This window comes from Symphalangus syndactylus, chromosome 21 (genome assembly GCF_028878055.3).
Source record: "Symphalangus syndactylus isolate Jambi chromosome 21, NHGRI_mSymSyn1-v2.1_pri, whole genome shotgun sequence".
In the NCBI taxonomy this organism is placed as follows: Eukaryota; Metazoa; Chordata; class Mammalia; order Primates; family Hylobatidae; genus Symphalangus; species Symphalangus syndactylus.
In genome coordinates this window covers 24,693,621-24,719,901 of record NC_072443.2, presented here as the reverse complement: position 1 = coordinate 24,719,901, position 26,281 = coordinate 24,693,621, and the positions used below count along the sequence as shown (strand labels likewise).

At 37.2% G+C, this 26,281-nt stretch overlaps 1 protein-coding gene across 13 annotated transcripts in view; it reads left to right on the top strand.

Moving 5' to 3' along the window:
- Positions 1-26,281, top strand: part of ABI3BP (ABI family member 3 binding protein) — a 246,050-nt gene that overhangs the window by 136,826 nt on the left and 82,943 nt on the right. For 6 of the 13 annotated variants that reach the window (XM_055259018.2, XM_055259013.2, XM_055259010.2 and 3 more), the window contains 17 exons: positions 6,433-6,498; positions 7,646-7,720; positions 8,258-8,332; positions 9,504-9,578; positions 10,703-10,774; positions 11,925-11,999; positions 16,362-16,403; positions 17,545-17,586; positions 18,239-18,337; positions 18,791-18,838; positions 19,942-20,004; positions 20,122-20,196; positions 21,244-21,291; positions 22,753-22,812; positions 23,640-23,729; positions 25,256-25,288; positions 26,061-26,144. In XM_055259018.2, the coding sequence (XP_055114993.1) occupies positions 6,433-6,498; positions 7,646-7,720; positions 8,258-8,332; positions 9,504-9,578; positions 10,703-10,774; positions 11,925-11,999; positions 16,362-16,403; positions 17,545-17,586; positions 18,239-18,337; positions 18,791-18,838; positions 19,942-20,004; positions 20,122-20,196; positions 21,244-21,291; positions 22,753-22,812; positions 23,640-23,729; positions 25,256-25,288; positions 26,061-26,144 (1,122 nt within the window). The remainder of the gene's footprint in view (positions 1-6,432; positions 6,499-7,645; positions 7,721-8,257; positions 8,333-9,503; positions 9,579-10,702; positions 10,775-11,924; positions 12,000-16,361; positions 16,404-17,544; positions 17,587-18,238; positions 18,338-18,790; positions 18,839-19,941; positions 20,005-20,121; positions 20,197-21,243; positions 21,292-22,752; positions 22,813-23,639; positions 23,730-25,255; positions 25,289-26,060; positions 26,145-26,281) is intronic. The other 7 variants (XM_055259021.2, XM_055259020.2, XM_055259014.2 and 4 more) reach the window with 6 other exon arrangements.

Here is a 26,281-nt window from a genome sequence, read left to right as displayed (position 1 = left end):
TGGAAGTAGCTAGTTAACTATAATCTCAGGGTTGTTAAGGAGCAAGCACTAGAAAAGTTCTCAATGTCTTCCATTCAGATGAATTGTGCATGTACACGTATGTGCACGTGCTTGTTGTATCATTTCTCTACTGGAACACAATAAATTGTGTTTGCATAGCAATTTTCTTCTAGGAGATTCAAGGGGCTATTATATACCATCATACTGAGACGTCCAAAGTCCCTAGAAACTGGCAGAATTATTGTCTTTTATCTTAAAGTGATACAAGAGGAACTTAACTCTGAATGGGTTAGAGGGGGAAAAATTAGGCTCATTCATTTCTTTCCTAATCTTTTATTCAATAAACCACTCCAAGTTAAAAGCAAAGCAATGACATATAGCTTGCTCTGAAAATTTGAGAACAGCCTTTACAACTGAGGAAATTGAATGTTATTACTGGGGCCATGTGCCTTCCAGTTATGGTGTATAAGAAACATCACATGATCTGTGAGAGGCCAGCCAGTCCCTGAAGCTTATTCTCGTTGTGAATGTGATCACAAATCTGTGAGATCTAAGGTGAGATAGAGCTAGGTTAATAACCAGCTCAACTACCAGTTAAATAACTTGTTCCATCTATAAAATGGAAATAAGGTATAAATTTTTCACCAGGTGGTTACGTCTTAGAAATAATGTATAAATTACTTAATATAATGCACAATATATAAAGGGGTGCCTTGTTTTCATTTCCTTAATACAATGAAATCTTGCATTGGCTGCCATCCCTTCACATCATACTGTTTATCCCAACCTCCTGAATTGCTACATATAATCAAGAATAGCAATTATGCTTTTAAATTACTTAATAAAAGAGGAGGAGAGAAGAAAAAAACCCTAAGCTTGTATATATATATATACAATCATACCAAATGATCTATGGGTCTTCATTTCACTTGTAAAAAAAAAAAAAAAAGTTTGAGAAAGGAAAAGACATGCAGTATTACTCAGAGGTCATGCCACCCCTTGGGAATAGCCTAATGACCTATTACCCCTACGGCAAGGATGGTAAATCGTATCACATAGTCTCTCTCTTCAGTTACTGTGGCAGCATGAATCACTCTATAAACTGGGCTCTGAGGTCCTTCTTGGATCAATGAGCAAAATAATGCCACTATCAACTTGCTGTGTTTTCTGTGGGCACCAGGGAAGGAGAAGCAGCATAAATGCCATGTATTTATCATCCCACAGATGGGCGTGTGCATGACTTCTAAAGACTTAATATGGGTTGGGGGGTTATGTGGAAATGAGCTTTCCATTTCTAGATTGATAATGCCATAAGTGTTAAGCCTCCTTAATTTATTTAATCATAACCTTAAAAAGACCATCATTGAGTACCAAGAGAGTTTCAAAAGCAAATAAAGACAACGTTTGCAAACCCATTAATTTGAAGTGTTTGTTTTCATCGTTAGGAAATCCTCCTGCCTGTTCTTCTCCCAAGTGTCCAGAAAAAACAAATGTTGCTCCAACTCTACTGTTACTTGTTACTAAGTAACTTGCTACTTATTCTGGTATAATTTCCTCTTGAACCATATACAGTTATCTTATAGAGACTTCCCTTGACAGAACCAAGCACGGTCAGCTTCAGTTTTTCCATTAGATTTTTCTTTGGGAGCTTTTTAGGAGGTCATCACTAATTATTTTCAGTGTTAAATTCTTATGGTACTTTGTAGAACTAGAGTAAATTGCATATGTATTGAGCCCTATATATCATTTCAAGGCTTGAAAACTGCAGCCATCAGCATGCCCAAGGAGTAGTAGATTGGTTAGAAAGTTTTGGCAGCAGGCAGTTTGCTAAGAGTGGTTGAAAAGAAGTAAACATATAAGGACATGCTCATTTATTATCTGTCTGCCCTGTAAGGTGTTGATTAGCACAGATCTGGCCCACCCAACCGGATTGAGTTCCAAAGAGGAGAAAACGAAGGAGTGGGTTGTGGTGTTGATGCTTTGAGAGCAGGAAAACAGATTTCAGGTACAGCAGATGGTTTGTAGATTCACTGTGGATTTGAAGAGATTTATATCCTCAGCCTTTACTTTTATTTCATGAACATTTTAATGAATATTTTCTTGCAGGCAATATTTTCACAAATTGCAAGGCCAACTAGAAAGGTATTTTGTTTTTCCACTCACTGAAGAAAGCATTATCAATGTATTTAAGTGGTACTGTGAACTCTGTGTGTGGTATTGTTTTTCTCCTCTAGCTACTTGCTGTATTTTCTCATTGCTCCTTCATATATTTTTTTTAGAATTCCATTTCCATGACAGAGTATGTCTACACAAGTGTATGCCAGGTATTTGTGTAGTAGAGGAAGAGATTTGTGTGCACACACTTGTACATCATAACATAATTAAAGGACATGTGTTCATTTATTCTCCAAACTAAGCCAGAAAGTTATCCTTACTAAGAGCTTAAGCTACCCAACCGTCAAACTCACTGTTATTGTTTATTGTAATGGACATCTTGCAGATTAATTCTGCTGAGTATCCACCATGTACCAGTTTCTGGATTAAGTAAGTCTTGATGAGCATAATGAGCATGATAGACACAATTTCTCCATTAATGAGGTCTTTTGTCTAAGTTAATGTTAAGAAGGAAGTTTTCACATAGTTACTAATATTCAGAGGATTTGAATAAGATAAAGTCTTGATCATTTGAAATGGTTTGCCTGTATGCCATCACGTGTTTCCAGAGCAAAATCAGAGCATTTTTACTGGGGGCTTTGCATGTAGTCAGTTTTTCGAAGTAAAACTAAAATGTACTATCAACAAAACATAATTTAGGGCAGGGCGCAGTGGCTTGTGCCTGTAATCCCAGCACTTTGGGAGGCCAAGGCTGACGGATCACGAGGTCAGGAGTTTAAAGCCAGCCTGGCCAACGTGGTGAAACCTGTCTATACTAAAAATACAAAAAATTAGCCAGATGTGGTGGCACATGCCTGTAATCCCAGCTACTCAGGAGGCTGAGGCAGGAGAATTGCTTGAAGCTGGGAGGCGGAGGTTGCAGTGAGCCGAGATCGTGCCATTTCACTCCAGTCTGGGCGACAGAGCAAGACTGCATCTTGAGAAAAAAATAATAATAATAATTTAACAAAGTAGTTTTAAGAAGGTATAGAGCAAATGGTAGTGCAAGTTATTTCATGTTATTTTTTCCTCTGGAAAATCTGAAAGTAAAACTTAGTTATGATTGTAAGTCATTACTATTTTTTGAAATAAACTAATGTTGACTTTTATAACCTGTGAATTGAATTATCTATTTTATTTGTTGCATTAGATTTAACCTACAACTTTTGATCCCATGTATGTTCTGTCAATGCAAAATCAGAAATACTGCTTAATGTCATATAGCTGTAGCGTTTCACCCACTACAATAAGCATAGTGATAGAAGTTTGCCTCTAAGTAATAATATATGGTAATTTACAGGCTACCATACAGAAGGGTTCACCCTTAACTCTTGGCTACTTATCAATTTTATAGCTAGTGTAGCTTTTAGAAACCAGGCCTAACAATTTCATGAATTTTTCTCAGGTATAGGCATGTATATAGAAGGGTTTTATAAAGAAATCAAAAGCTGTTGATTGTTAGGGAGCTTTTCAAAGAACTCTGTTTCAACACTGTCCTCTCCCCCGACATCTCTTTTCTTTTTTTTTTTTTTTTTTTTTTTTGTTGTTGTTGTTGTCATCGTCGTTGTTGAGATGGAGTTGCTGTCGCGCAGGCTAGAGTGCAGTGGCATGATCTCGGCTCACTGCAGCCTCTGCCTCCCAGGTTCAAGAGATTCTCATGCCTCCCGAGTAGCTGGGACCACAGGCGCCCACCATCCCAGGCCTGGCTAATTTTGGTATTTTTTTTTTTTTAGTAGAGACAGGGCTTCACTCTCCTGGCCAGGCTGGTCTCGAACTCCTGACCTCAAGGGATTAACCCGCCTCGGCCTCCCAAAGTGTTTGGATTACAGAAGTGAGCCACCACGCCCAGGCAATCTCTTTATTTCTGAATCAAAAGATCTTGTTTAACTCATAAATGAAACGAGGTGTGGTATGCTGCTTAAGGCTGACCAAACAACATAAAACTTTTAGTGGCATATGTGGCTTTTTAGCACTCTTTTTATTTCCAAGTCTTGGAAACTACAGAGATAGAAATATTAAAAACAAAGTATGCTGGCAAATGTCTTATTTTTGTCTTAAGTATATTTGATAAAATGTTTGGAAGTTAAGGGATCCCTGAAAATTGGGAACTTCCAGATTCGAGCCACGATTGCCAGAGGATGATGGAAGAAAGGTTTCTTTCCCCAGTAAATGCCTTATGGGAATAACGAGAGGAGATGGATGCCTGGCTTGGAGCCTCCTGATTGAAAAGAAATTGTAAATATGAAAAAGAAGTAAAAAGAGTTAATAAGGCCGGGCGCGGTGGCTCACGCCTGTAATCCCAGCACTTCGGGAGGCCCAGGCGGGAGGATCACAAGGTCAGGAGATCGAGACCATCCTGGCTAACACGGTGAAACCCCGTCTGTACTAAAAATACAAAAAATTAGCCGGGCGTGGTGGCAGGGGCCTGTAGTCCCAGGTACTCGGGAGGCTGAGGCAGGAGAATGGCTTGAACCCGGGAGGCGGAGCTTGCAGTGAGCCGAGATCGCGCCACTGCACTCCAGCCTGGGCGACAGAGCTAGACTCTGTCTCAAAAAAGAAAAAAAAAGTGAATAAATATCATCTTTTGGAACAAAATACAGACTATAGGAAAATTGGTCCAGCGTCACTAAATGGAAGGGAGATTAGGAGTTAGGATAACAAAGAAAGACAGTCATGACATTTTTCAAAAGCAACAATGGAAATAAAAAGCCATTAACTCATAGTTTCTTACCTAGCGTGAGAGGATTAAATACAAGTTGGCCAAGTTTTTCTTATTTTGTAGGAGATAGAGCTGACCTTGCCAGATCCATGACTTGAAATTGGCTGAAAATGAGCATAAGATCAGAAATTGCGGGCACTTTTGATTAATCTTTTAAAAAATTAGTCATTCTTATCTGACCTTTTAAAATGACAGCAAGGCTAAAGGAAACTTGACATTACAATATAATAGATGCATTCTCAGAACGTGTGCATATCTTTAACTCACAATATTCTTGCTATTTTTGAGGATTTTGTGAAACAGTAGATTCACTTTCACATGTTGCAATGTATTTCCTGCCTCTTTAGTATGTAGTACAATATAAAATGCTGTCTACTTTCAGAGGATGTCACATGGTCTGATACTATCTTTCTTACAGCTTCGACCACCACTGGTTCAAAATCATTAAACTGTCACTGAATTACAAGTCACCCCAATGACTACGTCTTCCTGTGAGCTCCCTTCTTCTTGATTTCTGTGCTGCCATTTTGAATGGACAAGGAAAGCAACATCTACCTCATAATAATTCATGTGTTCTCTATATCCCCTGTGACCATAGTGACAGCTATTTGTATAGGAAAGAGAACACTTTGTGATGCTGTTTTTGCTTGCAGGTTCAACTCTTATATGAACATGAAAATTATCCGCATATTAAAATAAGTCTATGTTTAAGCTCATCCTACTTTTCTTCGTATAGAATAGAAAATTTATCTTTAAACCCGCCCAAACTCGAGAAAGGCTCATGGCTCTATGGAGAAGCACAGAAAGCTGCCTCTAGGTAACATGTCAGGAGGGGAAGGTGCCAAAAGAGAATCCTGGTTTTAGCCCTGCTGTTTCTGGTCCTGCTGAAGGAGAGGAAAATACACTGGATGGGACAATTTCAGTGTGTGACCACTGGCAGATGTCTTCATGCTATAAACCTCAACTTGGTTATCTAAAAAATGGAGATAACCTCCCATTATCTATAAAGTGGGGCTACTGCCTACCTCACCTATTTCTCAGGGATGTTAAGAGGGTTCAATAAGTTAATGTATGAGAAAGTCTCTGCAAACTGTGAAGTGCTGTCCATACATAAGATATCGTAACAGTAACTTTTACTAAGCAGAAAGACTAGGCAACAGACTTTCGGCAAATCGCCTCAATGGGACTGCTGTTTCCTTCTTTAGAAATCTCTCCCCAAACTGCCATCTGACTTTATTTATGTTTATACTCTTTGCGGCTCTTTGATTTACAGCTGGCACTGCATGATTATAAATATATAGCACTATGTTCTCATCACCCTGGAGGCCAGCATCAGGGCTCACTATATAAAATCCTACGATTCAGAGCAAAAAGGACCAAAGGCGAGTTTTGGTGCTTACATGTTAGTGACAAGGCTGGCAGCCTGGAGCCAAAATGCACCAGCACCTACATAAAACTGTCCTTCAGCCAGCATTACAACATGTCATGTAATCTTTCTAAATTCATCAGATTTAACCAAAATTAACATCTCTCTTGTTTTGCCTTTTTTTTTTTTTAAGCAACTTATGATGTTTTCTCAAGCCCTACAACATCAGATGAGCCTGAGATATCAGAGTCCTACACAGGTATACCCGGCCTCTCAATTCTGTCTTTGGATCCCAGGTGTTCCAACACTTGGTGGTTCTTCCTTTAGTTTTTCACAGAGTGGAAAATTGTATCCTCTGGAGCTCTGCATGGGAGAAATTTCCACCTGTGTCAGGGAGTTGTGTTTTACCCACTCCTCCCATCGAGTGGTTAGTTCTTTACATCTCTCAGTAAATAAGCTCTGTCACATAAGGGAGATGTGGATAGATTTGGTTGCCACTGAGGAAAAGTAATGTAATAGCTTATCACTGTATTGTTCAGCATCATCATAAAAAGGTCTTCGAGTTTCTAGAGGGTTTTGTCTAGAGCAGTAGTTCTCAAATGGGGGGTAATCTTCAACTCCCATCCCTTCCCCAGGATATTTGCTAATGTGGAGACATTTTTGCTTGTCACAACTTGGGGAAGCACTACTAGCATCTAGTGGGTAGAAATCAGGGGTGCTGCTAAACCCTTGCAGTACAAGGGCAGCCTCCCACAGCACAGATTATTTGACCCTAATTGTCAGTAGTGCTAATGTGAGAAACCTTGCTGTAGAACAGTCACATAATTCATTTGACTGTAGCAGTTCAATTGGGTCTAATCTTTGGCATTCAATTACTGACCCATCTATAGTGAGTTACCTCAGTCCGACAGCTCCTTTCAGCAAACGTTTATCAAACACCTACTAAACTGGGTACTGTAGGAGATTCAAAGGGAGTGAGACTGGTTTCTGCCAGGTATAGATAGATGTCTGATATTTTTTGTATGTATAACATTATTTGTGTCATTGTAAATAAAGATGAATAATTTTAAAGAGCAGAAAATAAGACGATGAAATGGAATGTCAGTGGTGAGTTCAGTTAGCAATTATGAAACAAAATGGAGGAAACCAGAAAAACCTGTTGAAAACCAGTTGAATGTATAAAATGCTGTTTATTCATGGTTTCTAATATTTAAAGTGTGTATGTTTTTTAAAGTGAGTTCATCTTCAATTCCTAATGTATCACTAGTTTTAAAATGTGGGCCAGCAAGCCCTCAAGTATTCTTGATATTTTCCCTCATATGAGGCATAATTTATTACTCATGAATTTGTATTTTATTCCTGGGGCCTTCTACTGCTTTTATAAATGTTGACATTTATTCCAACAGCAACAAGTGATCGTATTCTGGATTCTGTCCCACCTAAAACTTCTAGAACTCTTGAACAGCCAAGGGCAACACTGGGTAATGTTTTTAACAGAAAAATCATAGTTTATTTTCCATCAAAAAAAATCATGTGAATGCCTTTCTTCCAAATGACCGTTTCATTCCATCACATCTAATCATTTGTCTATCCTATTTCTTAATATACACATCTATATATTTTAAATGCAGTCATCTTTTATGTTCCATTTAGGGCTCGCTTTTATTTTTTCGAGCTGTAATAGATAATATTTTCCCTATCCTTTTAGTTGTGAAAGCTTTGAAAACTGCATGGACGTCATCACCTGCACCATCTCACCTCACATGTTTGTGGCCTGTGTCACTTTACTTCCATGCATCAAGTCTGCCTGAAGTCATCTACTGAACAATCATCATTCTAGCCTTTTCCCTACTTTAAATCAGAATTTTATTCACTAGCTTTCAAGACTACATGCATTTTTCATCTTTAATCATGTACTCGTGGCATGTGCTTTGTACCATCTAAAAGCATGCTAAAATTCTTCAAATACTTCATTTTAACTGGGATTATTTGATGGGATGGGGTGTTTGTGCTTTCAGCTCCAAGCGAAACACCATTTGTTCCTCAAAAACTGGAAATCTTTACCAGTCCAGAAATGCAGCCCACGACACCTGGTAACTAATGACATTTGTGTAGTTATATGCATTGACGAAACAGGTAATGTGACAAGTCATGTCGGCCATTTCAGAATTTTGTGTGTTTTTCTTTTGTTTGTTTTTGCTAAATATTTCCCTTCAGTCTCTACCATGAAATTCTCCCAAGAATCTGACTACTTAGCCTTATGATTATCCTTAAAGAATTTTCACAATCCTGATGACTATATATTTTGAGAAATTGTTTCCTTCCAACTCTTCTTTCAACTTTACCAGCTGGAAAATAGCAGCAGAATTATAGACAATTATTTCAAAATACATTCCCTTCTGCTTAGCACACTTAGGTACCATTTGATCAAAGTATTTTACCCAAAGTAGTCTAAGTATAGAGAGCACTAAGTAGGATTTGCAGTCCTGGACAAGTTGAAGAAAGATGGTTAAAGAGAGGTAACACAACCTACATTTTATAACAGAAAATTATTGAAATAGCCAAGTTCATTAACTTTTGGTGGGGATAGTAAAGAGCTACAGAATTAAAGTTCTGGGCTGGGTGTGGTGCCTCTCGCCTGTAATCCCAGCACTTTGGGAGGCCAAGGCAGGCAGATCACATGAGGCCAGGAGTTCAAGACCAGCATGGCCAACATAATGAAACCCCATCTCTAGTCAAAATACAAAAATTAGCCAGATGTCATGGTACGTGCCTGTAGTCCCAGCTACTCAGGCAGCTGAGGCACAAGAATTGCTTGAACTCGGGAAACCAAGGTTACAGTGAGCCAAGGTTGTGCCACACACTCCAGCCTGGGTGACAGAGTGAGACTCTGTCTCCAAAAAAAAAAAAAAAAAGTAGTTCCAAATTTCCATTATTTGTGCTTCTCTCCTGCCATTCAATGTCATCCTTTCGAGTTCTTAATTGTACCTTGTGTTCTGAAACGCCTCAAGGGTGCTCACTTCTGATACGTTTAATTGAACAACGTATATCTTCAATTCTCATGTAGAAATTTTATACCTTTTGTCCCAGTCACCCCTTGTTTATTGAGCACCTACTATGTATAAAACAAGGTGTACTGGACATTCTAAGGATACAAGGAAATATAAAGCAGTTCTTGTACTTGAAGTTTGCAAATTTAAAGGCACAACCTGATTGACCCCTGAAAAATATCATTTATCAAAGCTATATTAAATCTTCTTTCAGCTCCCCAGCAAACTACATCTATCCCTTCTACACCTAAACGACGCCCCCGGCCCAAACCGCCAAGAACCAAACCTGGTAAATGTCTCTTTATCCTTACATGATATGTAATTCCAGATAGACAATGTCCATCTTCCTATAGTAAGAAGGATAGCCAGGTGCAGTGGCTTACACCTGCAACTCCAGCACTTTGGGAGGCCAAGGCAGGAGGATCACTTGGGGCTAGGAGTTTGAGACCAGCCTGAGCAAGATAGTGAGACCTCGTCTCTGCAAAAAAGTTTAAAAAATTAGCCAGGCATGGTGTGCTGCTTGAGCCAAGAAGTTTGAGGCTGCAGTGGGCTATAATGGCACCACTGCACTCAAGCCTGGGCAACAGAGCAAGACTCTATCTCAGGGGGAAAAAAAAAAGGATATGTTTTATAGGTTAGTTTCTTTACAAAATTTGAGATTAACTAAAGATAAATAATTAATAATGCAAAATAACAAAACTCAAATGTCTCCAAAAGGGGTTTACTGAAAATTATATTTTTGCATGTGAATTTTGGTAAAAACCTAGAAACAAGTCCCACTCATAGCAATGCAGGGTGATACATGTAATTCATTTTTTTGGTGTGCATGTTTATTATAATGTTCATTGGGGTGATGGTTCTTATTTTTTGGTACCTACCCTGTTTTCAGTGTTTCACCAGGGCAATGGCTGAGTTAGGGAGGACGTGACTCTGGTTTTCAAAAAGATTATAACCTTGAGAAGATAAAACATAAAAATGGCAGCACAACACACATTTACATAACTTATTTCTGAGACTATAATATTTTTGTAAATGCTCCAAGAAAGAGTTGAAGATGCAGCCCCCAAAATACATGTAGGATTTGGAAGAAAAGGAGAAGGGAATAACATATATATTATAGCACAGAGTTTGGGTGGTACAGATGCTTATTAACCTGGAGGTCAATTCTTCATTGTCAGACAATATACTCAGAATCATGACTGACCAACTGGGTTTTGCTTATTCCATTATAAGATAAATGTAATTTTGTATGATGTATACTGTTATGACAGTTTAAAACTTCTTCCTCAAAACTTTTACTCATTGTACTACTACATATGGCAGAATTTTAAATGGATCATTTAGTTCCTCTTTAGAGGGTATCTTTTTATTGTCTCTAGGATATTTCAATATTTTTTTCCTTTCCATCACCAGAAAGAACCACAAGTGCTGGAACAATTACACCTAAAATTTCTAAAATCCCTGAACCTACATGGACAACACCGGGTAATAACGATATGTCCTTAGTAGACGTGTTGCTTCATTTCACCATGGAAAATCCAGTACCCCAGCTTTTATGTAATGTCTGTTAGCTATTAAGATATTCAAAATGGCTCATTTGAACAGTATGGCCCATCCCAGAGCGTGCACCAACTCCATGGCTATTGTGATTGTGGCTAGCTGGCCCGACAGTTAGTAGATCTGAACTCAGCCTTCAGATGTCATTCTGTGCAAGCTTTTGAACCATTGCTGCTTCCTTGTTATCTATCCAGTCATTGTATTTGAAGTTGAATCTTGTATATAGTTCTCTTTTTCTTTTATTTTTTAGTAAGACTCTCAAGTTCAACTTCAGACTTCATTTGGAAAAACAACTTTTAACTTTAATATTAGTAGAATTACTTTATGCTTCAGATCGTAGCATTATACCTATTGGTTAATTTTTTTTGAGAGTAGTTTTTTTATTATTAAAATGTGTTTAGGTAGACAGGCTCAAAGTGACAGATTCTAGAAATATTAGGGGAAAAAGAAAAACACCACCCTAAAATTGTATGCAGGAAGTTTAAATTTATTGTTGCATCTGAAAAAGACATATACATCAGCTACTGGTTGAATGATTTTAGATTTTTCCTTTTTAGTTTATAAAGCTGATAAAAATCTAGCTGGTCTTAATACCTAGGTGAGGGGTTGATAGGTACAGCAAATCACCATGGCACAAGTTTACATGTGTAACAAACCTGCACATCCTGCACGTACGTCAGTGAATATTAATTGTAAAACATGGTTTTTTTTCCTAGTGCTCAGACCTAGATGTGATTGAGAAATATGAAGTAAGGGTGCAAAATAATTACTGATTTTTAAAAATCATAGATTATAAGAACTATCTTTACTTTGAGTAGTTACTGTGACTATTTTGTAGCAATGCTATATTTGTTAAATATACTCTTGAAATTTTTTTTCTAAACAAGATGAAAATTAACTACTTCCCTGTGAATGGATCATGAAATATTCTCTTAACGGAGTATTTCCAAAATCTTCCAAGACGATGAGTTCATTCCATTTAATGTATAGTTTATTTCTAGGTTTTCCTTCTGTGTTTTTAGACACTGAAATGCCTAAATATTGATTTGTTTATTATTTTGTTTCTTTATTTTTCCAGCTCCCAGTAAAACACAATTTATTTCTCTGAAACCTAAAATCCCTCTCAGCCCAGAAGTGACACACACCATACCTGGTAATTACCCTAAACTTTTTTGAATATTCCAAAAGTGGGGTTGAAAACAAGTTTTATGCAATTCTTTGGAGCAAGAATTTCTGATTTGTATTTTGACATTTGTTACATTTTTCCATGAAAAGTGTAAGCATGCAATGAAATGATCTAATCATAAATAGCCACTGTGATATCACAGCATTGCTCTGAGCAATGTTCATGGTCATCACAGAGAAAACACAGAAATGTAATGATATGAATGATTGAGAACTCCCTTGTCTACTACTGCAAAATCGTTTCCGATACCAATGTTGACTGGAATTCTAATCACATGAACAATAGCCTTTCAGCTGGAAAGGGGAGAAGTGTTTCTATCTTCTAAGAACCCTGCATTATTTTAGAGTTTCTCAGTTCTCAGGCTAGAAGACCAGAAAGACCTGTATTTTCCTAGTGCTCCAAGACTTCTAAATTGGGGCTGATTTCTGAACACTGACCTCTGTTTACCTCTTAGAAATTTTTAGTGGTGTTTTCCTTTAAAAAAAAAAAAAAAAAAAAGGCTGCTTTTTCAGGAAGGGATCATTCTATATATATAATTTAAGACAAAAAGATTGTGGAACATATTGAATGACCAAATCTTGGAGTTTTTTTTATCTATCTGTAATCCATGTAGCAGTTTCAAATGTTGACTTATAAGATTGACTACAGGGAACCTTGTCGCCACTCAGCGTCATCATTATCTAAATTTTAAACCCTTAGCTCTGAGAAGAAAATATTTCTCACTATAATGTTTAATGGATTTTCAACTTGCATTTCCATTAATGTCATGTTTACAAAGTAGGATTATTAAAGCAAGAGATTTTCTGCTAAAGTGGGTATAATTTGTTTTTGCAATGAAATGGCTAAGGAAGAAAAATGTAACTGCTTAAAGAAAAAATTCTCATTACTCCCTGTAAAGAAGCAGTGAGATTTCCAGGTGTAGGTGCAGACTGAAGGAAATTAGGGATTAGGCAAAGGGAGTATAGTTGACACGTGACCATGGATGAGGTCTCCAAGTCAGAGAAATGGAATGAAAAACTCTCACTCAGGTTTTTCGGAGGAAGAAGCGTAGCTAATAAAACTCAAAAGCCTTAACAGTGGTTTAAATCAAATAACTCTGACAGTTAGCTGTATGAGAGAAGGGTTTAATACACACTTATTTAAAAATCATGCTTAGAGAGCTTTGGGATAAAGTAGTAATTATGCTGTATTTTGAACAGAGGACTATTACCAAGTAGATGATGAAATAGTACTGTTTGTTTGAGTCACCAAATTTAAATAAGGATTTCTCTCAAATGAATTATTTCTGTTATTACAACATAAAATTGGAAATCATCAAATTTCTCTAAACATTGATTACAGTTTATATATGATAGGTTACGTTATTCATTTCAGCGGTTTCTAAGAAAAGATTTCTGAGAGGAAATTCTTCAGTACAAATGAGGGAGGAAGGTTATGTTTTTATCATTGTAAGGTGTTTGAGCAAAAAGACTTCTTAATTTGACATTTCCTTTTAACATGGGAAGAATTACTTGGAGGCTAATGTGTTTACATTCCTTTGATTTCTAAACCTTCTAATCATCAAAGAAAATCCACCCCTTTTCCTCTAACAGCAATGTAATGACTTCAGAATCCACACCTAGGCCTGTGCCAACTCAAGTGGACCTTGAATGGTCCATAGCAACACAGGATGATGACTGGATCTCTGCAAACCATTGCTTTGGTTTTAGCTTCTTAAATTTTATTTATTTTTATTTAGGGCAGACCACCTTCATAGCTCTCCTAAAGATGTCTGTTTCTAGCCCCAAGGTTCGGAAGAGCAAATAAACCACCCAAAGCTTTTTGAGGCCTTTCCCAGCCCTCTCCACACACTCTTCTATTTTTCTGTTTCACTTTCCATTACAGGCTCCTTTTCCTTTGGCATTGCTTGGTGGTTAAGTCAACGAGTAAAAATCTACATCGATTTGGGCTTGTTTTATAAGTACAATTCAGTGCATTTCTCAAAAACCACAGCCACCTACCATGTCTTAACTTGTCTACCTCGTCCAGTGGGAATTGTTTCCTTCATGGTTTAATCTTTAAGCTTCTAATGGACTGAAAATAAGGGAGTGCCCCCAATTACAGGTGCTTGTTTCACTTAACTGTCTTCCAAGGTGAATAGAATTGTAAATTGTTCTCATTCCTAGCCACACACGTGAGTCAAATTTGTCTTTGTTTTGTGCTGAGATGAGTGGCTTAGTCAGTTACAGACCACTCAGCTTTGTTATGGAACATTTTATACCTTTGCCTATAATACCTTATGATTGTCAAATAGAAGTCGTGTCAGAAGATATATTTATTTTTACTAAACATAGACCTTACTGTTTTTATGTTCAATTGACTTTGAAGCTTAATTGATGGAGTTCTATCCCTATTTGGTCTCAAACTCAGTCAGGAACTAAAAAATGCAGATGTTTCCTTACAATTTCAAAAACAACATTCTTTAATTTTTGTGAAGTCTGAAAGATGCAATGAGTAGCAAATTTTATATTCTTTTTCACACTTGTGGAAGGCAACTTTGTAGAATCAAAAACATGAATTACAATCTTGAAGTTTCAAAATAATTTTTTGTTTGCTATCTTCAGGTATGAATGCTTATTTGATATTTATTATATTTCATGTATTGATGTTTATTTTCTTCTTGTCCTATAGCATCTGAGATACCTAGACCTATACATACACTCTCTCACACATACACACATACAATTCCCTTTCTCTTTCTCACACTCTCTCGCATACATACTCTCCTCTCTCTCTCCTTCTCCCACACTCTTTCTTCTCCCCTTCCCTCTCTCTCTCTCTCTCACACACACACACACACACACACACACCCTCTCCCTCCCTCTCTTTCCCTCCCTCCCTCTCACATACACACACTCTCCCTCCGCCCTTCTCTCTTCTGTCATACAGACTCACTCGCACACACACAGAATTTTTACTTTGTTATATGAACTTCAGTCTGACACATCACTACTGCTTTTGCTGTTCATCTGTTACAATCTATTTCTGCACAAGTTCTTGAGAAATCAGAATTCTGGGCTTTTAAAAACAACTTTAACCTGCTTCTCTTGCACCTAATTTGTACTCTTTAGCCTCAACACAAAAATTTTTTGATCACAGATATGTTAATGGATGATAATGCCTTTAAATAGCACCTTATGCTATTATGCATTGCTTTTAGAAGAAATAAAAATTCTCTACCTGCATTATTATATTTCTCTGTTGCTAAAAACTAGTTGCTATATAGAAGCAGTTGTTGTTAGTTGCTACATAGAAATTATTGTTATAGTTCTTTTTTAGTCACTACGTATTCTCAAAACCTGCCACATTCCCTTGTCAAGTAATATCAGCGATCATTTCTGATAAGTCTAATATTGGAAATGTATAAGTAGAAGAATGGTTTCAGTTCTGTTAAGATAGTCTGTGAGTGCCACATTGATTAGTTTCTTTCTTTAAGAAAAGTCAAAGAATCTTAACTTTTTCTTTCCATTTTAAAAACAATTCCTTTTTAATTTTCTCCTTCTTAAACAATAATTCTTTTTGTTCACAGAATAATGAGAAACCTATTGGGTAATCTTTTTTTAAGCCCAAATATTGTAACCCAACTAAATTCAACATGAAGTTTAATTTACTTATTGCTAGTTTGAACAAACATTGGAAAGTTTATCAGAATATTTAGATACTGTTATTTAATTTAGCATTTTATGAAATCTGAGACTGCTTTTGGACTCATTGATTTACCAATCCAAATGGGTTAAGTTTCATATGTGAACCAATTTGTTTACCAGCAACAGATACTAGTGAATACAGGGATCATATGAACACTTGTGGTCACTTTTGAACAATAAGTTTAATTCTTATCTTTTTTGTGAGAGAACGTCAGGTGCAGCCAAGCTGGAGATTGCAAACTAACAGCACAGACACGGTACCAGGTGGTGAGTCTGTTGCCTGTTCCATTTCCTTGGATGAAATTGGCTGTCCTGCAAGAAACAAATAGCAAATGACAGGACACTCTGAACAACCTCAGAGAGGCTACCCAGAACTCCCTGTAAGTTAGTATTCCCTCAGCACCAGAGGCAAACCAGAATATCGGGAAGTGACAGTAACAGCTAAAGATCAACAACAAAAATGAGAATTCTCAATTCTTGTGGTTTGTAGAGAGGATGTGGAAGGTTGAACTTCACTGGCATAAGCCAGTAGAACCTAATCATTCACCCAGGAGAGAACATCGTTTATACTAAAGAACATGTATCTTCTATCTTAGATGGTGCTCTTCAGCATTGCTTTTGATATTACTTGCTTTTATTGCAGCCCCAGAACCTCAGACTCTACTGCCATCACAGTCAACAATAGGTAATAAAGCTTTTTCTAATGAGTGAAAACAAAGTATCTTTAACACTCTCCATGTTCAACTTTGTTCAGCTTTGGGGTTTTTTTTGTTTTTTTTTTTTTCTTCTCCTGATGAAGTTTCGCTCTTGTTTTGTTGCCCAGGCTGGAGTGCAGTGGCGTGATCTCAGCTCACTGCAACCTCTGCCTCCCAGGTTCAAGCAATTCTCCTGCCTCAGCCTCCCAAGTGGCTGGGATTACAGGCCTGAGCCACCATGCCCGGCTAATTTTTTATATTTTTAGTAGAGACAGGGTTTCACCATGTTGGCCAGGCTGGTCTCAAACTCCTGACCTCAGGTGATCCACCCCCCTCAGCCTCTCAAAGTGCTGGGATTACAGGCGTGAGCCACCGTGCCCGCCTAATATTTCTTAATTTTCCTTCAGATCTTTTTCCAGCCATTTTTGCCCGAAGATATACCCTCAGCCTGTGCTTGACTTAGCAGTGGTTCTGAGACACCCATGAAAGCAATACTAATTTTAATTTGATAGATTCTTTATTCTCCTTCAATTATATTTGAGGAATGTGCCCTGAGCTTGTTCTAACCTGTTCATTGCCAGGGAGGACCCTGACTTTCATAGGATATATTTATGTTTTCTCTTTTGGAGGTGTTTTTCTTACTTTCAAAACTCTAACTTTTGCAGATTTTCTTGAAAAGTGCCACAGTCTTTCCACATCTAAACACCCTGATGTGTCACTAGGAAATCCACTCAGAGAGAAATAGAAAAACCAACCCCAATCTTTATAGCTTCTTTTTCTTCAAAAGAGAAAAAAAATGTGTTCTGGTGCCATCTTAGCCAATTACCCATATTTTCCTTCATAACATGAACTGCTGGTTACTTTATTACAGTCACATATTCCAAATGAGAATCATGCCTTTTTGTTCCATTTCTCTTTCCAAACTTAACTGACTGGCTACATTTTTTTGTTCACTGTGTCGAAAACACAGGAATCTATTGAAGAAAAGAAACTTTGTATGTGGATAAAAGTTTCACCATTTATATTTGCTCAATCTAGTAATTAAAAATTAAGCATATTCCATGTTTTAAATACATGTCATTTTTCCTTTGATCTTGATTCCTTCTTGGTGATTTTTTCACATTGTCTTAGGACCTGAAACACTGGGAACCAAACCTTCAACAACAACATTAGGTAATAGTTATTGAGTGGGTGACCTTTGTTTCTTCTTTTCCTGTCTGCTGGTATCTGTGTTGACAGGCTCACATTAATGAATTAATACATTAATGTCCATTTGTGTGTGTGTGAGTGCTCTGTTCTTCAGAAAAAAAGTTAATTCCTATAGGTTATAGTTTATAAACTCTATCTCATTTTTTAAAACTTAACCTGTCCTGAACTAATTACTGAATTCAAAGCCTTCTGCATATATTGTTGATTTGTGGATATTTTAAATGCTAAGTGAAAAATTTCTCTGTTTAAATCTTGGGCCAAATTTTAATTTTTATCCCAAATGGCTTTATAAAAGCAACCTTTCTCATGTTCCTGTTGAACATATGCCTTCAATATTTTTGAGTGACTACTTCTCTAAACTGTACAAAGTTTTGAGATTTTCCATCTCAAAATGGAAGAACAGAGAGATCTCTCGGACAGTTTATTAATCTGTGACAAAAAAATCATTCAAGACCCCATTTAACTACATAAATAATGATAGAAATTTGCAAAACAGATGGAAACATGTCCACAGTAAATCAAAGGGTTTAAATGTCGTTCTAAGATGGATGTAATATTTATCATCAGTTTGTAAATCCACCCTTCTTGTATTAACTTGCTAATTTTCTTTCTTCAGCACCAGGAAAGACCAAAAGACCAGGTCGTCGCCCCCGCCCCCGTCCCCGTCCCCGCCCTAAAACCACACCTAGTCCAGAAGTGCCCAAGTCCAAACCGGGTAAATGTGATATTCGGGTTCCAATTAACATAGAAAGTGGAATATGGCAGCTTCTGGTTTGATATCAGCTACTTAAGCAGCTGGGCTTTAGGAATCAGTGGAATTGACTTTTATAACTGAGCATCTGTACTCACTTTCTATATTCATTTTATATATGTAATATTTTATATAATATGTTTAGACTCCCATAGTTATTAGCTACACACAGCAGAAAGCTGGCCCATTAAGTGAATTATTAAAGTAAAGCACCTTGAAATCTTATGATGTACATTCATGGCAGATGAGGTATGGGAAAGCAACAAGGAGAAAGGAAAATGAGAACTGTAAAAGGGAAAATCACATTCAGAAAAAATGCATCATTTAGATAGAGTGTCCCAGCTTGAGGCATAATGTTTCCCTCCTCAAGATGCCACTTCTTGAAATATTTCATGTTTTTGGTGTTTGCTTCTGTAGCTCTGGAACCTGCCACGATACAACCAGAGCCCTTGGTGCCCACAACTGGTAATTCTACTCCCTCCACCCCAGCTGCTTTCACGGGTTGTAGCTTTTGCTTTCCCCACTCTCCATTACAGGCATGACTGCAGTTCCACCACCTCATCACAGTTTCATCCCATGCTTTTCCTCACCTTTACTGTCTGGGTCTGAAGATCCTAAAGACAGGAGAGTTCTAAAACAATCCAGTGTGCTCATTTAGGGAAGGTCTGTGGTCTTGGATACAACTTCCTGGTTCTCTGCTGACCTTCTGTCTGCCCTATATGTGTCGTGGGGTTGAGAAAGCCATCAACTCCTTCTCAGACAGGGACCTCTGTGCTCATCCTGAACTGAACAAATGGCAAAATTTTACTCCAGTGCCATGGTTAGCATTTCATTGCTTTACTGATTCAACTTCTAAGACTTTCTTTTTTTAAAAAAGTTGCATGAAAGAATGGCTTCTTCGGCTTTTCTGTTTCTTTGAAAAATGTTTTTGAGAAGGTTTGGATAGCTAGAGTTACCAAGATCGTTCTTGATCTAGAGTCCAGTGTAAAACTAGTGATGGTCTTTGGAACTTGACAGCATTAAAAGTCCCAAGCTGGTTTTATTGTTTTTACTACTAATACTGTTTGATTATAATCATTTCATTATAGTTTCTTAGCTTTCAAAATCTATCATGGCTTTACTTTGGAAAATCCCAGACATTGGCAGCCATATAACATTATTTCTCGTGTGTAATTTCAAATGTTTATGGATTACTTCCAGATCGCCTCCTAAGCAATCAGATTTCTACCTTACTGTTTGTATACCGAAGAAAACCTTTTGATCAAAGACATAGAACCAATATACTTTGTCTATTTTGAAATTATTTATATAGGAAAAAGTCTTATGACGGTACTCATTACTTTTGCTCAAAAACACATTTTGAGCATTTAGTGATTAATTTTCCTTTCTGGAAAAACTAATTATGCTAGTGTGTAGTTAAAATAGACACCCTTTTCACCCTTCCCACACCCCAGAAATTTTTATAGATTCATTGAATTTATATAGTGTCTTTGTTCTACATACTTGTTCTTAATTTTGACAGTCACAGCCATGACCCATTTTGGTAATTTTGATACCTTTTTCTTTAGCCTCAAAACCATCTGAGAGACCTAAAACCACACACAGACCAGATGCACCTCAAATTCAGCCTGGTAATCATTACTTTCAATGCCTTGATCTATAAATAGGAAAACAATGTGTAAGTAACATTAATCTTCACATTCACATCTCAGCTGTAACACTAATTATGGCACTCTAATTTTCTTCAGGTTTAAAACCACCAAAACAATTACTTCCTAAACCCCAAACCACAGCAGAACCAGACATGCCACCAACTAAATCCGGTAAACATAATTTCCAGTGCTTTAGCTTAACAGGATTTTCTTTGGAAACATTGCTGAAAATGTTTCCAATCTGTCATATCATATAAATCATAGAAACCCAAATACCATAATTTTGTTCATTATCTTCTCCAAGTAGCCACACTGATGTTTCAAGTGCGAAATGAACAAGTCAATATGTAGGAAATTAGCAAATTTTATACCTGATTGGCTGGCATTTCATTTTCTTGAAGCTTTTTTAGGCCTATTTTCTGAATTTGTAATGAACAGAAGCCTGAGTTTTCTGTATCTGAAACATTTTTGAAAGTGATTTTAGTAACTACTGTTAGTACACACAGAAGGCTGACACTGTTCTTCATTTATAGGCACAACTGAAAAGAAGACTTGCTAGTCAGGGATTAGCTTCCTCTAAAATACTCTATTGACATTTTATTTTATTGTATTGTATTGTATTTTTTTATTTAGAGATGGAGTCTCGCTCTGTCACGCAGGTTGGAGTGCAGTGGTGCAACCAGCTGGCTCACTGAAACCTCTGCCTCCCAGGTTCAAGCGATTCTCCTGCCTACACCTCCTCAGTAGCTGGGACTACAGGCACCCGCCACCACACCAGGCTAATTTTTGTATTTTTAGTAGAGACGGGGTTTCACCATGTTGGCCAGGCTGGTCTTTTGAACTCCTGAGCTCAGGTGATCCACCTGCCTTGGCCTCCCAAAGTGCTGAGATTACAGGCATGAGCCAACGTGCCCGGCCAACATTTTAAACAGTAACTGTTAACTGAGTAATTTTCTACCACATAAGAAGATACTTATATAACAGTTCTCAGAATCCATCTGTTTTGCAGTTGAAATTTTCTCCCAAGATTCCAATTAGTATAAAATTTTAACTTGCTAAGAAGCATCTCACATAATAAATAAGCCTATCAAGAAGGCAATTTATATTAACTTAGAATAAACTAGACTCTGTGTCCCCTGTATTAAACACCAGTGAGCACCCAAAAGTTTAGACTTCCTTGCTTTTATTACTTATATCTGTTTATTTTTTATTATGCAGTCTCTGAGCCTGTTCCATCTGAAACTGAAGCTCCCTTGATGGCCATAGGTAATGATGCTTTCTTCCTTCTTGGCCAATGTTTCTCTGAGCTTGCCCCTCTCATCTCTTTTTTCATTAGCTATAGTATGCACAATTGTCATTCACCATTTTTGTTTTCGTTTTTAAAAATTGTTTACTATTTTCAACGGGGGCCTTTTTAACATCATTAGGCATGCTTACATCTGCTGCTCGGCTTGTAACACATAATTGTTATTCTTTCTTCGATCACCTTCAGAGACATTCGGATTGCTTGAGTCACAGTCACTCTGTCTATATCCATCTTTCAAATCAGAAAATTTTTTGAAACCTCTGCTTCTGTGTGGGTACAATTTATGGATGTGGGAGGGGAACAATGAAAAAGCTGGTTGGAGTTTGTCCTCCATGTGTTTATAAGGAGCTCATGATGGTACATAACTGTTTCTTTCTCGCAAAAGTCCTTTCTTCCTGTTCCACATTATTCATATCCAAATTGATCTTTCTGTTGCTAAACTCATCTTGCGATGCAAAATTCCAAACAAAATCAGGATTCTCTGTTTTGTTTGAAGACAATTAGTTATAAATATTGTTGTCATCCTGTTGTCCTGACTTCCTCCATCTCTTCTATTATATATGCCTTTAGTTCTGAAGATGCTCTCAGTGGTGGCTTAAACCAACTTTGTGCTATGATGTCTTGAGCAATAAGGGCAAATCAGCCTCTCTATAAATGCCTAAAGAGTTTTTGAGGATGAGATGTTCGAATGGGACATTTAGCCTTCTGGGTTTAGTGAAAGATAAATGGAGATGCTAATGCCAGAGAGTTACAATTCTTGATTAATTTTATATCTGTATAATCAACTTCAGAATGTTATAGAAATCCTTTTTATCTAGACAAAAGTTGTATCATTACCTTTTAGACCTTTTTCTTAATTATCTCTGTTTTCTACTTGAATAATTATCTCCTAATTAGCCATTTGAAATAAATGAACAAGGAGGCAGAGTAAGAAGCAATATCACATATATTACAAATAAAAAGTACAAGAATTTTGCACAACTCTCACAAATCTCCAGTAAATAGACTGAGAACATTTTTCTAATTCTCCTCACAACTACCACTCTCAAAACAAATTAATAATGGTGGTGAAAACTTTTTAAATACCAATGGAAGCTTTTACAACAAATTTTTAGAGTACTTTAAAATTGCATATTGGACAACTAAGATTTTCTTGGATCCAGGTTTTTTATGTTGTTGGAATCAGATAATGAAATACAGAAAAATATTTTTCATTGCCCTTATAGGGATGCAAAGGGTATGGATATTTTGTGAAATAAAAGGATATGATAGTTTGGCTAGTTAGGAGAAAACAAATAATGTTTTCCCAGAGTTCAGAAATGCATTTAAAACATTAAAGGGTTAAGAAGATTCGTTTTCAAAATAACTTTCTTTTTCTGTATTTCTTAATCTCCATTGTTTATTGTATTGCTTTTGGTTAGTTCCCACCACAGACATTGAGCCTGTAACTGTGAGAACTGAGGCTGCAGCGACAACATTAGGTAATGACCTCTTATGTCTTTAAGTATGAGTTTTTTCTGCTCATTGTCTAGTCTATTCCATCACTATTTGGGCTAAGGGTTTTTTCTTTCATAAGATTTTCTCATCATCCTCTTGTCATTGAACTATATTCTTCATTTTGAATGTATTGAAAGTGCTTAAAACAAGTTACTTGGTTATAAGCCCGTACGCCACTAGAGAACAGTGTCTGTGTCCCATTTTTCCCATATTATCCAGCTTTATTAATGCTTGACAGAGCCTGTGATTCTGCTCCAGTAGTGTTCTATGTTCAAACTGAATTTCAAATACAATTAGGAATGTCTGCCTGACAAATATCAATTATAATTCTGTGGGCATCTTACTTTCTGTTGTTTTAAGATATACAGAGAATTTTTATTGTCTACCAACTATTTTAGAAAACGAAATGTGCTTATACTAATAACTTGGAATGGAATGTGTGTCTGAGCCAAGTAATTTCTTAGTATCCTCTCCCAAAAGCAGGCGGGCCTGGGTCCCTCTCTGATGCGATGTCTACGTGCCTATGTCTGACTTCCCTTGGGTCTGGGCCCTCTTTGAAAATCCTATACCAGCAACTAATAATAAAGTTGCAGTTTATTTTTTAAAATTACATATATTCCATCTGTCTCAAAAGACCTGTCAGTAGACCAAAAATACATATTTTTGCATATAGATGATCAGAAGAAACTTCTAAACCAAAGAGACAAATTTCTCAAGACTTAGGAAAACTTTAGAAAACCTAGAATCATGTGTAATCCTTTCTTTGGTGTCTGGAGTCATAAGACTACAATAACCAGTTTCCTTTCTTTAGCTCCAAAAACATCGCAACGAACAAGAACGCGTCGTCCACGTCCCAAACATAAAACCACGCCACGCCCAGAGACACCGCAGACCAAACTAGGTAAATAATATGTGGTTCCTTGTCCCGGTGGCATCCCATTGGATGTGGCATGGGGGTGGCAGTTTAAGATGCCACCTTATAACCCACTTGACCCTTGGGGTGAAGGCCCAAGTCATGGAAAGCAGCTGCTACCAACACAGTGCTCTGGCGATACCTGTGACTTCCTCATGCTGCTTGCGTGAGGACCTCCTTGGTGCCTGGGAATTTTACTTGCTTCTCTGACATTCAATTACACTTTTCTCTTTGATTCCTCAGCTCAGCAGAAACTGACCTGATTAGGTGTCTAGTTAGCATATTTAGTTCAACCTGTCACACATTTTGAACGTTTGTATCTGTGAGGAATATTTTAGAAAAAAACAAATGACTTACCTGTGTGAGACTCTTCATAACGGATATACAGGAATGTGAGGAAAAGCAAATATTTATTAAATTTTACCAACTGTTAGGCACATCATTAATTCTTAGAGAAGCAAAACATCTGTGGGCTGATAAGTGTAATGTGAACCTTTAGGGAGAACTCCATTTCTACAAAAAATTTAAGAAAAATTAGCCAGGTATGGTGACATGCGCCTGTAGCCCTAACTACTTGGGTGAATGAGGTGGGAGGATCGCTTGAGCCCGGGAAGTCAAGACTGCAGTGAGCTACAATTGCACCCTTGCACTCTAGCCTGGGCAACAGAGCAAGAGCTCCTCTTGTGGACCTTGAAATCTGTAGAGCCTGTAGATTTATTGGTGGATGGGTAGGAATCATATAAACAGAGGCAGGAAGGTGTCGTGTGGTGGTGACATTGGAAGGATAGGAACTGCAAGTGCAACCTGATTGTAAGAAAGGCAAAGTTCTTTTAGTTGGACGGTAATGCTGCTTTTGGTAGGTCTACAAAGAGCACTTCCAATGCCTGACTTTGATGATTGGATTTGAGCCAATTGGCTCCAGCACGCTCTCCTAACCGAGGGGTCAGGCCTTTTCTGTCCTGATAACAAAGAGATGCACTAACAAGTTCGACGGATTGAATGACCCTCTATATCGGGTTCTTTGTATGCCTTTGTTTGAACAGGGGTCTTGGTCTTTTTCCAAAGTGCACTCTCAACAAAGAAGAGCATTATCTGTTATAGTCATTCATCAGTGTATGTGCTTAAACGTATCAGTAATTGCATCTATCATGAACTAGGGCTTTGTTTTCCAGTTTATAGTGTAACTATACTTTCACATTAGTTTTTCCTAATTTTTAAACATAACATTATTAGATGTCCTAAGATTTTTCTAAGCAGTGTTTTCTACTGTATTATCAGATAATATAAAAATAAGAAAAACTGGTAGCTAACCATGTTACAGATGCTAAGGTTATATCTGTTTCATAGAAGCAAATAAATATGTACCCTTACTTGAGAACTTCAAAATGTTTGCTTTGTGGCTATAGAACCAATGCTATAATGGTAAAGTTCACTTTTCAAGAGCATGATGGATTTTCTCGTGTGTTTAACATTTATTTCTTTTTAAAATTGCTTTTGATCATTTCTTGCTACAGACTTTGGACCTATTACTCCTGGGACATCTTCAGGTAATGACTCTCTATGTCCTTCAGCAAGTGCTTTTTCTTACTCATTGTCAGATTTCGCTGTGGTGCTATATAGGCTATGGTACCATCTTTTGTTGTCATCTCATTACAGTATTCATCTTAAAATATGGAAAGCTTTCTTTTTAAAGAAATATGCAAGGACTTAATTCAAAACAGCTATCTGCTCCACAGCCCAGCTTGAAATTGTGTCATGTTCGAGTCTCTGAACAATACTCTTAGAGCCAAGATCCAACTACAATTCCCCATATATTCCTTAGAGCACCAATGCAGTATCAAATGATGATATCATGAAGTTTCTTTACGCACCTTTCTGTTTTTCAAGTTCTATGTAGTTTTTTTGCTTTATTGATGTTTCTGTGAATTTTATATACTTAGTCTAGTAAATTACCAAGTGGAAAATTTGCCCAAGCCTAGTTATCTTAAATTATAAGTGAATAGTGCAGGGTTGGTTAGAACCTCTCTCACACCATCAGAGTTAAGCAGTGATTTGGATTAGAGACACTTTCAAGAAAATAATGATAGTTTCTAATGTTCGTTTCTTAAATGTAATTATATGTATAATTTTTGTCTCTGGAGAACTTTCAGTTATCAAAGAAAACCTATTAAGATACTGAAGGAGAAAATTTCAAACCAAAGTGACAAAGTTCTGTCAACTCAAACTCTAACAAGTATTTTAAAACTTATAGCTATGTCATCCTATTCACAGTAAATGGAGCCATCAGCACCATATTAATCCTAAATTTTCTTCCTTCAGCTCCAACAACAACAAAAAGAACCCGTCGTCCACATCCCAAACCTAAAACCACGCCCCATCCAGAAGTACCTCAGACTAAACTGGGTAAATATGTAGTTTCTGTTTTGTAGAATCCAAGCAGTCTACCATGATTGGGACTGTAAGTTCTATGTACATACAATCCATTGTGTCGTGCCTTATGTATCTCTTAAGAGTAAAAGCTACTGGTTAGTGAGGAGAAC